This window comes from Notolepis coatsorum, assembly GCF_963971535.1.
Source record: "Notolepis coatsorum genome assembly, chromosome: 19".
In the NCBI taxonomy this organism is placed as follows: domain Eukaryota; kingdom Metazoa; phylum Chordata; class Actinopteri; order Aulopiformes; family Paralepididae; genus Notolepis; species Notolepis coatsorum.
Genome location: NC_140183.1, coordinates 24283198 through 24297759, shown reverse-complemented (window position 1 = coordinate 24297759; position 14562 = coordinate 24283198). Strand labels below are relative to the sequence as shown.

At 44.5% G+C, this 14562-nt stretch overlaps 1 protein-coding gene across 1 annotated transcript in view; it reads right to left on the bottom strand.

The window, feature by feature from the left end:
* Positions 1 to 2576: 2576 nt before the first annotated feature.
* Positions 2577 to 14562, bottom strand: part of zufsp (zinc finger containing ubiquitin peptidase 1) — a 56115-nt gene continuing 44129 nt past the window's right edge. Inside the window, exon 11 of the mRNA XM_084336109.1 lies at positions 2577 to 4207. Within this exon, the coding sequence (XP_084192235.1) occupies positions 4160 to 4207 (48 nt within the window). The 3' untranslated portion in view covers positions 2577 to 4159. The remainder of the gene's footprint in view (positions 4208 to 14562) is intronic.

The window sequence follows — 14562 nt, the reverse complement described above, 5'->3', positions numbered from 1 at the left end:
TCATTGTGTCATTGTACATATTGTGTGTATATAACATTAGTAGCTAAGTTAGCTAGCTTGGTAGCCAGCATTCTCGAAACTCCTAACATGCCCGATTTAAAATGGTTCTCTCCTCTTTGTATACCTTTGTCCTCACAAGTATTCTGCCAGGGAACTTATGGACACGATAATAGTAGTAGTTATAAGGTGTTTGAGCTTGTAACGTTAACGTTAGTTAGCTAATAGCTATCGTGGTAGCCCGTTTCGTGACTGTGATGCACTGAGTGCTATCCGAGGGGCTGCTATCGTATCAACATGCCGTGACGTGTAGCTTGCTAGGCGGCATGATGCGTGTGCAGTGCTTTGCCCCACAGGTCTGAGAAGAGGGGAGCATGTCTATGTTCCCCGGGTCCTATGTTCCCCGGGTTCTATGTTCCCCGCTTTGATTGATTGATTGATTGAACATTTTAGACCACCAGCCCTGATTCCAAACTCTAACCTTAACCAGTTCGAACGAGGGCCTAAGCTTAACCGTTCGAAACAAGGCGGACATTAATAATTAATAAAAATTTATAAAATGTTCAATCTATTAATCAATCAAAGCGGGGAACATAGGACCCAGGGAACATAGGGATGATCCCGAGAAGAGGACCTGCATTTTACTAGTTCCCAAAACTCTTTTACATGCCCCGATTTAAAATGGTTCACGACAGTAGACCTAATGCTAACATTAGCCAGAGCCATATAGCCAGTAGTACTATGACCCGGACGGTGACGTCACGGCCCTGCTAGCGTCTGATAAGCTCTTTCATTTGCTCCGTACATGTTATTCGTGCGTGGACCTTTTTAACCCTTTCTGAGTGGCATTTCCGGCGTCAAATGGAAACAAATAAATAATGAAATTAGATACCAATGATGTAAACTACCCATAATTGAAGAGTAGGGTTTAACCTGCAAGTGGCACTTTAACATAACAGACCTACAGTAAGTTTGCTCCTGACAAGTCTCAAAGTCTGGGGTGATGGTAGACAAAGTAACTCTAAGGTCATGCTCAATGTCCAATCTGTTCCTCTGCTTTGTCTTCAGCTGGACCAGAGCTGAGAAGCCACTTTCACAAAGATAGGTAGTGCAACAAAAAAAAATTGCAAAGATTTTTTTATACACATCCCAATCAAAATGGCCCTGCGACCCACTTTTGGGTCGCGACCCACCAGTTGAGAAACACAATGGACTTAAGTGGATGCACTGATTGTGCCTAGCCTTTTGATCTGGAGCTTGCCAGATGCAGCAGTGTCCAGCATGGTTTAATGTGTGTGTGTGGAGTGAGAGAGAGTGAAGGGGGAGGGATGTGCTTGTGTGTCGAGGAATGTCTCTGGAGCTCTTGCTCTGGCCTATGTGTTGTGTAATTTAGCATTGTCTATTGTCTTAATTCAGTATTATTTATCACTACCGAGTATCGATTCACGTTAGATCAATCGGTGCCACATTTCGGTACCCGCCCAGTTAGAAAATAATCTGAATTCCAATGACACACAAGTATCATTTCATTATACACAGACCAGCGCGGACCTTCAATGACATGCAATTGTCATTTCATAAAGACACAGACCAGCGCTGCTGTGAGTTTCCAGGGTTAGCGGCTAAGCTAACTAACTGTTCTGAAGGGCCAGATTAACACTGAGAATCTATGTTTTATTATTTATATAACTTGTATATTATTTATATATATAAGCTATATCCCTTTAAGCCTCCGTTTGAATCATAGCATTATTCGCTTTCCTCATTGGACAACGCCCTTGACACCCACGGCGCCAACAATCGCGCCCCCCAGACAAGTTCAAAGACTAGTTCAGACAAGTTGAGACATGCCCTTGGCCAGCGCATTGATTCCGGTTGCGCCCTAGAAAGCACTCTAAGTATATATATTGTGGAAGGCGCAAGCAGCAGCAGTTCGTTCGACCTAACCTAACGTAGAGTGAAGCGTGAACCTAGCAACTAGTGTGAACCTTAGCAAGTGTGTGTGGACTTAACGTAATTAGTATCAGAACACGAGGTGAACCTAGCAGCAGAACTATTGGACATGTGAGCAGTGGAGCCTACCGCGGTGTATCGTTACGGATAACTAGTAGCTCCTTAGATACGACCTTGATATTGTAGAACCATTGTTGGTGGATTATAGTGACTTGTGGAAACGTAGTACCGTGGAGAAGAGCATCGTTAATACCATTGTCGTTTGGATTTAACTACCCTGAAGATCTGCATCGGGCTAGCTTCGAGGACGAAGCTAGCTAGCTATCATCACTGCCGTCGGGCACTGGATTAATAGCTATTACCCTGCTATCGAGCACTTGGATTACAAGGACCGGATCCGTATGAGACCCCCTTTCTTCAGTGACCAGCCGGAGTATCCGCCTATTCTTCAATCCTCTGGAGCTTACCACTCCGTGGAGGAAATCACCAGTCTCCAGCTATACCCTCGTTTGCCCCCCTATATCGCCATCTCACGCCATGCAGCGTTCCGGTCTAGTATCCTTAGCCTTAGGAAAGGAGGGGGGGGGGGGGGGGGGAGATATATTGACGAGGCTTGACAACCGAGGTTCAAAGATAACTTCACATTTATTGGCTGTTAATTTATATATATCGCTTCGTGCATCAACATCACTCAACTATGGCAACCAAGAGGCTCAAACTAAAACCTAAAAGATCTCTCTCTCTCTACATTCAATGATTTAAAGTAGCCAAACGTTACACTGTAAATACTAACTGGATAGTTGATGATATAAACATTTATGAAATATTCAAAAATCATTGATAGTATTTACTGAAGATGGCCAGATAATGTTGATATTTTGATTGATTGATTGAAAACTTTAACAGATTGCAGAATGGGTACAGTACAGTTCAATACATACAATTGTTAAGGGGATGCAGACCAGAGAAAGACTTTTGTCTCGTTTACATCAGGGTCTCCCATTTTCAATTAATCATAACATATATGAGATACACGTAACACGACATACAGATACAGTACTGCTACATCTATACATTTATGACATACGAGATTTGCAAATACAGTACTGTTTGTGATACAAAAAGAGTCCAGAAAAGAGAGTATATACAATGGCAGAAATCAACATAAATACATAAAATATAGCATATGGCACTTTACCATGTAAATTGGCTCCTACAGGTGTAAGTCGCTTTGGATAAAAGCAAACATTTTATTAATTAAAATTAATATAAATGTAATTAGTTTTTATTTTTTTCCATCAAGTGACGCTATTAATAGTTTACTTGTGAATTTGTATATTTAAACTTTGAAGGTTTGCACACCTTCTGCAAATAATTCAATAGCTCACAGCATGTTCATTTAACGTTCATTGATGATGATTTAACGTTGAATATGAAATGAACAAATCATACCTTCGCTTGTGTCCGACATGGCGATATCTAAGCATGTCCTGACCTCAGTGCTGACTCCATGTTCCTCGCCATCTCAGAGGAAGGAATGCAATAGAGCAGCTTTTTTGGCAGCGACCCAAAGAACAACTGTAAGAGCATAACAATCTCTCCAGGAGCAGATTGAGAATTTTTTTAATTTTCTTTTTTACTGGTGAAAAGGACATTCTGTGATACACATGATCTACTGTACCGTCCGGCAACTTGCTGGAATGTGCCGATTAGTCAAGTGGAGTTAGGAACACTTGACTTGACTAATGAGCACATTCCAGCAAATAAAATAAATTCTATTCTTAGAATGATCTGCTCATAGAGAGATTGTTATGAGGCTGAGATAACCATTCCCTTTGTTCCGTGTGTGTGGTACTGGATATTGTTACCATGTTTATCTGATCCGCTGAATCTATCTATCAGATGAGGATAGATAAGACTGATGTGTTTCTGGCTGTCTCATTTCCTCTAAGAACGGCTGTTCTAACCTTAGCAGCCTCCTCCTCCTCCCACATTACATCCAATTATCAGAGGAACCAGCACTCAACATATAACAACTCATATATCTCACGCACGCACGCACGCACGCACCACACACACACACACAGAGTGAAATAAAAATACCAATTTATTGACCAAATAAAAGCTCATTAAAATTCTAAACCCATTTAATAAAATGTCTCCTATTTAATAAAAGTATTACACAGAAAAAGCCGCCAGCCGCTCCTGCTCAGGGGATCCTTTCAGCCTGTAGCGTTCTGGAGTTCAGGATGCGAGTCTGGGGGGGAAAAAACAAAAAACAAATAAACAAAAAAACAATAGTAGTGATTCACAGATGTTGTTCTGTATCAACCACTGAGTCAGAAATAAGTGAAAGGAAATCACTAACCCCACTTTAATCAAACATTTAATTTAATGACTCAGCAAAACATGTCCTTGGTGACATCAATGGATGTGTTCAGTAAAAAAGAAAAAATCTATTTAAACATTGTGATGTTGAACACTGTCTGGCATGATGTTGACTACATAGTACTGATCCCATGCTCTATTTAAACATTGTGATGTTGACTAGTACTGAACCCAGGCTCTATTTAAACACCGTCTGGCATGATGTTGACTAGTACTGAACCCAGGCTGTATTTAAACATTGTGATGTTGACTAGTACCTACTGAACGCAGGCTCTATTTAAACACTGTCTGGCATGATGTTGACTAGTACTGAACACAGGCTCTATTTAAACAGTGTGTGGCATGATGTTGACTAGTACTGAACGCATGCTCTATTTAAACAGTGTCTAGCATGATGTTGACTAGTACTGAACCCAGGCTCTATTTAAACAGTGTGTGGCATGATGTTGCCTATATGAACCCAGGCTCTATTTAAACATCGTCTGGCATGATGTTGACTAGCACTGATCCCAGGCTCTAGTTAAACATCGTCTGGCATGATGTTGACTAGTACTGAACCCAGGCTCTATTTAAACATCGTCTGGCATGATGTTGACTAGTACTGAACCCAGGCTCTATTTAAACATCGTCTGGCATGATGTTGACTAGTACTGAACCCAGGCTCTATTTAAACATTGGGCCTCATTCAACAATACTCTTATTATTTTTCTTATATTCTTGCTTACCTGTCTGTTAAGAGAACAATAAGAAAAGCCACCGCCACATTCATCAAGCCGTTCTTAAACTCAAAAGCGCATTCGCGCTAAATTCATTTGCATATAGACACGCCCACCATCTCCTTATAAGGCGAATGAGGTGGGTGTAAAACAGCCGAGTTTCGCCATCTGATCCCTGTCTGATATATTCAACAGGAAGCGATTTGCGCTTTGGTTCCGGTTCCGGGTCGAGGATGTAGAAGTCGCTCTCTGCTACGCTGCGACTCCCTTTTTTAATATTTCGTTTTAAAAGCCTCTTTTTATACTCTCAACTCGATTAAACCTTTATGTATACATCCCCTTAAGTTTCCTACTAACTATTTTGACTGAAAGAACCACAATGGCAACGTAGAAAACAACGAGAAATGAATCCAAGAAAGACGACGCTCCCACTGATATGATCGCCATTGCTAGGCTAATTGAAGAGCTCAGGCAATCCTTAACCAACCAGGTAAACGACTTAACCAAAGAATTCAGAGCGTCCGCTGTCACGATCCTTTCGATCGAAACCAAACTCGACAGCCTCTGTACGTTGGTTAGTGAACACGCCGTTCGTCTGACCTCTGTGGAAGACAGCTTGAATACTTGGACTGACACGGTGGGCAATATAGGGGCTAGATGTATGGCTCTAGAAGAAAGCAATGTTAAGCTAAAGGCTAAGCTAACCGACGTCGAATCCCGTATCCGTCGATCCAACATTCGCATATTAGGACTGGAGGAGTCCGTGAATAGCGACCAACCCAATGTCTTGTTTGCAAAGGTACTGGTTGATATTCTGGGGGTAGAGATCCTTCCTACGACACCCGAATTGGACCGATGTTACAGAGCCGGTGCCAAAGCAACAAATAGCTCCAGGCCTAGAGCAGTTATTGCCTGTTTACATTATGGAATAAAAGAAAAAATTGTTCGGGAGGCACGGAAGAGGAGGGGAAAGCTGGAATACGAAGGGAAACCAGTCCAAATCTATGAAGACTACTGTCCTGAAGTCGTGGAGCAGCGTTCCCGCTACAGAGCTGTCATGATGTATGATGGCGCGACCCAGGTCAGTCGCCGTCGGTTTCGCTCAGCAACGATTGTGCACACTTTTAGTTATTATGTTTGTTTTTACTACTTTTTTTATGGAAACATCACTGGTGGGGACGTCATACGACCGCCAGTCACTTATTGACCTAAACTCCGGACTCAACGAGGAGTTTAGAGACACTTTATGCATAGACTGGCCACCGGAGATCAGGCGGGACAACAAAGGAGTCGGCAAGAAAAAGCACAGAGGGAAGAGAGGAGGAATCAGACTGAGGTTAAAAAGATCTGCTTACCGCCCGGCAATCCCATCAATCTTTCTGGCGAATGCACGTTCGTTGGAGGGGAGGATGGACGATCTGCAAGCGAGGGGCCGATTCCAACGAGAAGTAAGAGACGTCACTCAACATGTGTTTTACCGAGACATGGCTGAAGCCAGCGACTCCGGACCACAGCGTCTCTCCCTCGGACTCCTTCACAGTCTTCCGCACGGATCGCACGGAAGCCTCCGGCAAGAGCGTCGGCGGGGGTGTCAGTCTCCTCAGGAACAATGGCTGGACTAGCCCCAAGGAGGTAACGGCACTCTCCCGTTCATGCTCCCCGGACATGGAACATCTCTCCATTCTATGTCGCCCTTTCCACCTTCCCTGTGAGTTTACAGCGGTCATCATGACTGCTGTATATATACCTCCACTAGCAAACACCGCCAGGGCTCTGGCGGAGCTACAAGGGCAGCTCAACATCCATCAGATCAAGCACCCGGACGCAGCCATGATCGTATGCGGCGATTTTAATCAGGCAAATTTGAAAAAAGTGATGCCGTCCTTTTTTCAGCACATCGCCTGCTCCACCAGAGGGAGAAACACGCTCGACCACTGCTACACCCCGTTCAGAGCCGGCTACAAGGCTGTACCGGCTCTGCCGTTAGCGGGAGCTACTAGCACGTCGGATCACGACTCCATCTTGTTGGTCCCCGCTTACAAACAAAGATCACGTGACGCCGTCGTGTCACGTGAGACAAAAAAATGGACCGACCAATCAGAGGCCACGCTTCAGGACGCTCTCGAGGATGTTGACTGGAATATGTTTCAAGGAAGCGCCAGTGACGTCAGCGAGTTCGTGGACAGCGTTGTTTGCTTCATTACAACACTGGCTGATAGTATCGTCCCTACTAAAAAGGTGCGGGTCTTCCCTAACCAGAAACCGTGGGTGGACAGTACTATCAGAGCAGCTCTGAAATCCCGAACCACTGCCTACAACCTGGGCAGAGAGTCAGGAAACATGGAGGAGTATAAGGCTACAGTCTATACTCTGCGCAAGGCTGTAAAACTTGCAAAACGGACATATGCTGATAAACTGGAGACACAAATGGCACAAAACGACACAAGAGGGGACTGAGGAAAATAACTGACTACAAAGTCAGCGGCCCCTCAATGGGGAGCGACGACGCCTCTCTCGCGGACAAACTCAACTCTTTCTACGCTCGGTTTGGTGTAGACAGTGGCGCCGCTAGCTCAACGGCTACTGGCGCGCCGGCTGTTGTGCAGGGGGGGGGGGGGGGTGGGGGGGGGGGCGACCGCGGGGGACGCTCTCTCGTTGTCGGTACACAGTGTGAGAAGAGCATGTATGCAGGTGAACACCAGAAAAGCTGCTGGCCCAGATGGTATAACAGGACGCATACTTAAGTCCTGTGCCAACCAGCTAGCCTTTGTGTTCACCGCCATATTTAATCAATCCCTGGCGGAGTCAGTGGTCCCTGCCTGCTTCAAGATGTCTACCATCATCCCTGTACCGAAGAAACCCTCCCCAACATGTCTCAATGACTACAGACCGGTGGCACTCACCTCTGTGGCCATGAAATGTTTCGAGAGGCTGGTCAAGGATCACATTTGTGCCTCCCTCCCCAGTGATATGGACCCTATGCAATTTGCATACAGGCCAAACAGGTCCACTGATGATGCGGTCTCCCAAGTACTGCACAGCACCCTCTCTCACCTGGACCGCCAGAAGGGGGGCTATGTGAGAGTGTTGTTCATTAACTACAGCTCAGCGTTCAATACCATAGTCCCCACCAGACTGGTGGACAAGCTGATCGAGCTGGGTCTGAGCTCCGCTCTGAGCGCCTGGATACTGGACTTTCTGAGTGAAAGACCCCAGGCGGTCAGGGTGGGGGGTCAGACCTCCAACACCATCACCCTGAGCATCGGGTGCCCCCAGGGCTGTGTTCTGAGCCCCCTGTTGTACTCACTCTACACACACAACTGTGTGGCCAAGTTCAGCTCCAACTCCATAGTGAAGTTTGCGGACGACACAGTGGTGGTGGGGCTGATCTCGGACAACGACGAGAAAGCCTACCGGGAGGAGGTTGAGGTACTGGAACGCTGGTGCCAGGACAACAGCCTGCTCCTGAACATCGGTAAAACCAAGGAGCTGATCGTGGATTATAGGAGAGGACAGCAGGAGACACACACACCACTGAGGATAAACGGGGCTACCATGGACAGGGTGAGCAGCTTCAAGTACCTGGGGGTCCACATCTCAGAGGACCTGACATGGACAACACACATAGACTCAGTCGTAAAAAAGGCGAAGCAGCGCCTCTACCTCCTGAGACAGTTAAGGAAGTTCAGAGTATCTGGGAAGATACTCCAGTCCTTCTACTCCGGAGCTGTAGAGAGCATCTTGACTGGAAACATCACTGCCTGGTATGGCAACAGCACGGCACAGGACAAGAAGGCCCTACAGAGAGTGGTGCGCTCAGCCGAGCGTACCACGGGTATTGCACTACCAACCCTGCAGGTCCTATAGAAAAGAGGTGCAAATCCAGAGCCTGCAGGATAATGAAAGACCCTCACCACCCCAACAACAGTCTGTTCATGCTGCTGCGGTCAGGCAAACGCCTGCGAGCACCAGCTACTAGGACAGAGAGACTTCGGCTCAGCTTCTTCCCCCAGGCCATCAGAGCCTTGAACACTGAACTCTCCACACACAAGCACACATGAGCACACACACAACACACACACTGTACACGCTCACACACTAGCAGCCACTTTAACATGAGCACACACACACACTCATGCTGCACACGCTCACACTATGGACACTTTACAGAAGGAAAGATCACTTTAAGAATAGTATAGCTTGAGATCGTAAATAGCTCATGTACAGATACCGATATGCCTACTTGTTTATTGCACTATGTCGCACTATTGGTTGGACTCTTATATTATTACTTGTATTTGCACATCGTTGCGGGCGAGACCCCCCGCATTTCACTGTATACCTGTATGCCGTGACAAATAAAACTCTTGTATCTTGTATGGGCCCGCTCTACAAGTTGGGTCTCAAGCCGTCCCTCCAGTACCCCGCGAGGCTGTTCATTACGAACAAAGACGGCATGAGAATACCGATTCCCTCGCCTGAGGAAGCAGCAACCCTCTTGAAGAACCAGGAGGATGGGGCCACGACATCGACTACACCATTCCGTAGTAGGCGACAGTAGCCTGTTTTTGTGCAGTTAGCACTTTGTTATGGCTAAAACGCCGAGCGGCGTCATATTATTCTCTATAACTCTGTTTTTATAAATAGGTTAACTATGTGACGTTGGGTATCGCGTAGATACTTTATTTAAATGTTTCGCGACATCTGATATAAGGGGGGTTCGGTCGGTTTTGTTTTGTATAACTATTGCATGATGTTTTTTATACGTCCACTATATGCTGGGGAGATAAGCGATGGCTTTGTTTAAATGGTCTATGACTTTTATGCATGTCACTTACGCCTCGTCATGACTTGGTTTAATACCTCCGTGGGTCCGTGTAGCATTTTTTTTAAATTATTATTCTGTGTGTACATATTTTTATTGGACCTCAAAGATCCATCAACGTTTTAGATACGTTCTGCTAGTCACACACACAGCATATAATCGCATTCACGGCCAGCATCATCATCTGCGGTTCATGTGTTGTTGACCTACTAGTTCGAAAAAAATCAGACGAACTGTTGCACAGCGCCTCTTCTGACTCGGCGGTCTAATTGCACTATGACAATTCTGGAATATTCTGTGATCTCTACTCTATGTGAATCATAGGAAACAACGGACTTCACAGCTGAGCATCGCCCTCTTCCGGCCTGGTGGACGTACTGCACACGTATTATAACCCCCCCTTCTTTTGCAATAATAATATAAGGTTTAAGTGAATTTACTTTTTGAGGCATTTTATCTCTTTTTTTTAAGGGAGTGTGGCAAGCAGCCACTGAGAGAATAATCTACTTATGGTAGGTTTGAGAGTTTTAGGCCCTATGGTAATTTACATAGGGTTGTTATGGTTGATATGCTCGATATGGGGATACTGTATATTTATTTAAGTATTTTGAAGGGGGGGGGGGGGGTGGGAATGGGGGATTGTGTGTTCTTTTGTTTTTTATATTTGTTTTTATGCTCATGCTCGGATCTCAACAGGACCTTAACAGATGGATATATATCTATTATGGAGTGCTACTCCAGACGAATTACACTCAGGCATACTGCAACCTGTTTAGACTATGGCTAATTTAAATATCTTGATTTGGAATACAGGGGGTCTTAATATTCATCATAAACGCACAAGCGTATTAACATGGATGAAAAGACAACAGGTTGATGTGGCTCTTTTAAGTGAAACGCATCTTTTAATGGCTGACAATACAAAGCTCGCGGATAAAGTCTATCATAACATAAGCTCCTCCTCCTTTGGCACCAAGGCCTGTGGTGTAGCTATAGTAGCTAAACGGAAGTTGAATATTAAATTATTAGACATATGGTCTGATGCAGATGGTCGAGTTACTATAGCCAAGATAGATTACTTTAACAGGAAAATCACTCTGGTAGCGGCTTACGCCCCTAATGTTTATGACACTAACTTCTATGCTTTACTCACTACAGCGATGCTAGATCTCCCTGAGTATTCATTTATAATTGGTGCGGATTTTAATGCCATCTGGGATCCCTTGATTGATAAATCCAGTCACACCACAACCTATGACCAGAGACAGGCCTCTACGGCACTACAGGCCTGGTCCAAGGACACGGGTAATTGATTTGTGGCGATCGCTCAATCCAACAGCACGAGATTTTTCCTTTTTCTCAGCAAGACACGAAACCTTTTCTAGAATAGATTATGTTTTTGCGTCCCCTAGACTATTTGATAGCTTTAACGTTGAATTGGGGCCCATTGCATTGTCAGACCACAAATATTTACTTCTAAAGGGTTCACTCAGTAGAATGACATCCCGAGCCCCAAGATTGCGCTTTAACTCGACACTGCTGAAGAACAAGGAATTCAACCTGCAATTTAAAGAAAAACTCATTGAATACCTGCAGTTTAATGCTGGATCGGTAAAAGACCCCAGAATTTTATGGAACTCGGTTAAGGGTTTTATCAGGAGTAACACTACTCTCTTTGCCTCTAACCTCAGCAAGGAACGTCTCTCCAAATTGGTAGAACTGGAAGGGCTTCACTCCACGTTGTTCTCCTCTTTACAACGCAACTACCCTTGTCGACTGGAGTTTCAAATTAAAATGTTGAAAAAGGAGATTAACTCCATCTTAAGACAACAATCTGAATTTCAAATACACAGAACAAGACAACATTATTACTTTCATGGCTCTAAACCTAGTCACCTACTAGCTATGAAGATACGGACCAGTGAACAATTTGCGGATATCCCTGCCATCAAGGACCAACAGGGGATGGTCACCACCGACCCCAAAAAAATCAACAAGACTTTTCGTTCATTTTATTCCAACCTGTACGAGTCAGAAGTGATCTTCGATCATAATAAGCTGGAGGAATTCCTTGATCGAATTAACTTACCACAACTCTCAGAGGATGACGCTAAACGGTTAGATGCACCTATTACACTAGAGGAGCTCAGGGAGGCGATTTCTGACTTGCAAAGTGGTAAGGCCCCTGGCTGGGACGGTATTCCGCCCGAACTGTACCTCTCATGCTGGGATGTAATTGGACCCCTATTACTTGATATGATTTTACACTCAATCAAAGAGGGAAACGTTTCCAGGGATGTCAATATGGCACTCATATCTGTCCTACTTAAGAAAGATAAGGACCCCACCGAATGCGGCAGCTATAGACCCTTAAGCCTCCTTGGGACCGATCTCAAGCTGTACGCTAAGGTACTAGCCATCCGACTTCAAAAGCATATGACATCTCTAGTTCACCCTGATCAGACAGGCTTCATAAGAGGCCGCCTGATCACGGATAATATTAGACGGTTACTGCATGTGATAGATGCCAGCAAGGATACCGCGACCCCTACGGCTGTCATATCCTTAGACGCGATGAAGGCCTTTGACAGGTTGGAATGGTCTTATTTATGGGCAGTACTTAGAAGGATGGGGTTAGGTGAAGGGTTCATCCATATGATCAAAGTACTATATACAGGTCCATCGGCCATGATTTTAACAGGTAAACTCTGCTCTCCACTCTTCCCTGTGTCGCGCTCGTCCAGACAGGGTTGTCCTCTTAGTCCCGGACTATTTGCTCTATCCCTTGAACCCTTAGCACAGTACATAAAACAATCCCAGACCATAGCACCGATCTCAATTAAGGGCACACAGCATCACATCAGCTTATATGCAGATGATGTACTCTTGTTCATGCAGAACCCCGCTACCTCCCTACCTCATCTTCTCAAAGTAATAGATGATTTTGGCAATCTATCGGGATTTAAGATCAACTGGCCAAAATCGGCCTTCCTTCCACTCAATGTGACTGCGAAGGCTACCATCCTCCCAGCAAATATACCCATGGTAGAACACTTTAAATGTCTTAGAGTTGAAATATTCCCCACTATAAGCCAGACGGTGAAGTATAATTATTCCGGCTTGCGAGACAGGATCACAGATGACTTCAGCAGGTGGTCAAAATAAAAAAATTACAGGCCCGAGCGTCAATAGTTAAGATGAATGTTTTGCCCAGAATTAACTTCATCAGCTCCATGTTGCCGTTACCCCCCCCCCTGCTGGTTACTGGCAAAAACTGCACTCTGCTGCATATAAATTCATTTGGAACAACAAACGCCCACGATTAAAAAGATCCACTGCACAGAGAAATAAAACCGACAGGGTTTAGCCTTTCCAGACTTCAAATATTACTTTAAAGCGTTCTCTTTAAGACCACTGATCACCTGGTTTGATTCTCAAGCAGCGGTATCCTGGAGACCATTAGAGGAGAAGATAGTGGCCCCACATAGACTGCAGGATATAGTGTACACCAACATATCAATTAAGCAATGCAACTTAAGATTTGGCCCTCTTATTACACATGTGATCCGGATGTGGCGTGACACACAGAAAACGTTGTTCCGATACCGATACCAGTATCGGAAAAGCCGCCGATACTGGCTAAAATGCTGGTATCGGTATCGGCGAGTACCCTCTAATGCTGCGCTCCGATACCATATGACGTAATTTATCAACAACACTGTGGTCTGTTGAGTAAGCATTATAAAACAAACGTGTGCTTAATCGATTAAAGTGTCAATGCCATTTGTCATTTTAACAGCGGATACTTTCTTAAATGTCATCGTCCCGACAGAGCGGTGTTGACGGGGAGCTCATGGGTTCGCTTGGTGGCTGGTGTTATTAGCATTGAACAGCTAACCGAAAGCTAGCTTTAACATTACCTTGGCTAAAGTTGGGGCTATTCATATAATCCAGCAATAATGGCTGCAGACCTGCAAGCAAAGTACAGCAAGTTGGCAAAGGAGTATTCCAAGTTAAATCACAATGTCACCAGTAACGTTACAGTCTTCTATGGTCTTCCCATATACCGGTAGCTCATGCTAGCTAACGGTAACGTCGTCATTGCACAATTGCACGTCGCGTACACAATTAATGACATGTTGCGGACAGCCATATCGGTGACAATGTTTAGCTTTTAGTGCCAAATGATAAGAGTCTGAGGCGGAGTCTCAAAAGAGAATGTTGAATATTTATTGTGCAAAAATCACAACAGATCCTCTGCTACTTCAACGGAGCCTTGTAGACAGACTGAGTAGGGTATATCTGCAGAGCCAGTGGGTAGCGAGTGCAGCAACGTATAATGTCCGTGTGGATCATTGGAGTAGGGTATATCTGCAGTGCTGAAGCCCCATACTCATTGATTAATGATACTAATACAAATCTATACAATCACCTGTTGTTGAATAAATACCATTACTTTCTAGTTATTACTAAAAAACAGTATATATAAAACAGTATTTGTTAAAAAAAAAAAAAAAAAAATTATATTTATAAAAAATTTATATATATATATATTTTTTTAATTTATGTATGCACTGGTATCGGATAAGTATCGGTATCGGCCGATACCCAAAGCTTAGGTATCGGAATCGGATCGGAAAGGAAAAAATGGTATCGGAACATCTCTAATGGCACAGGCATTCT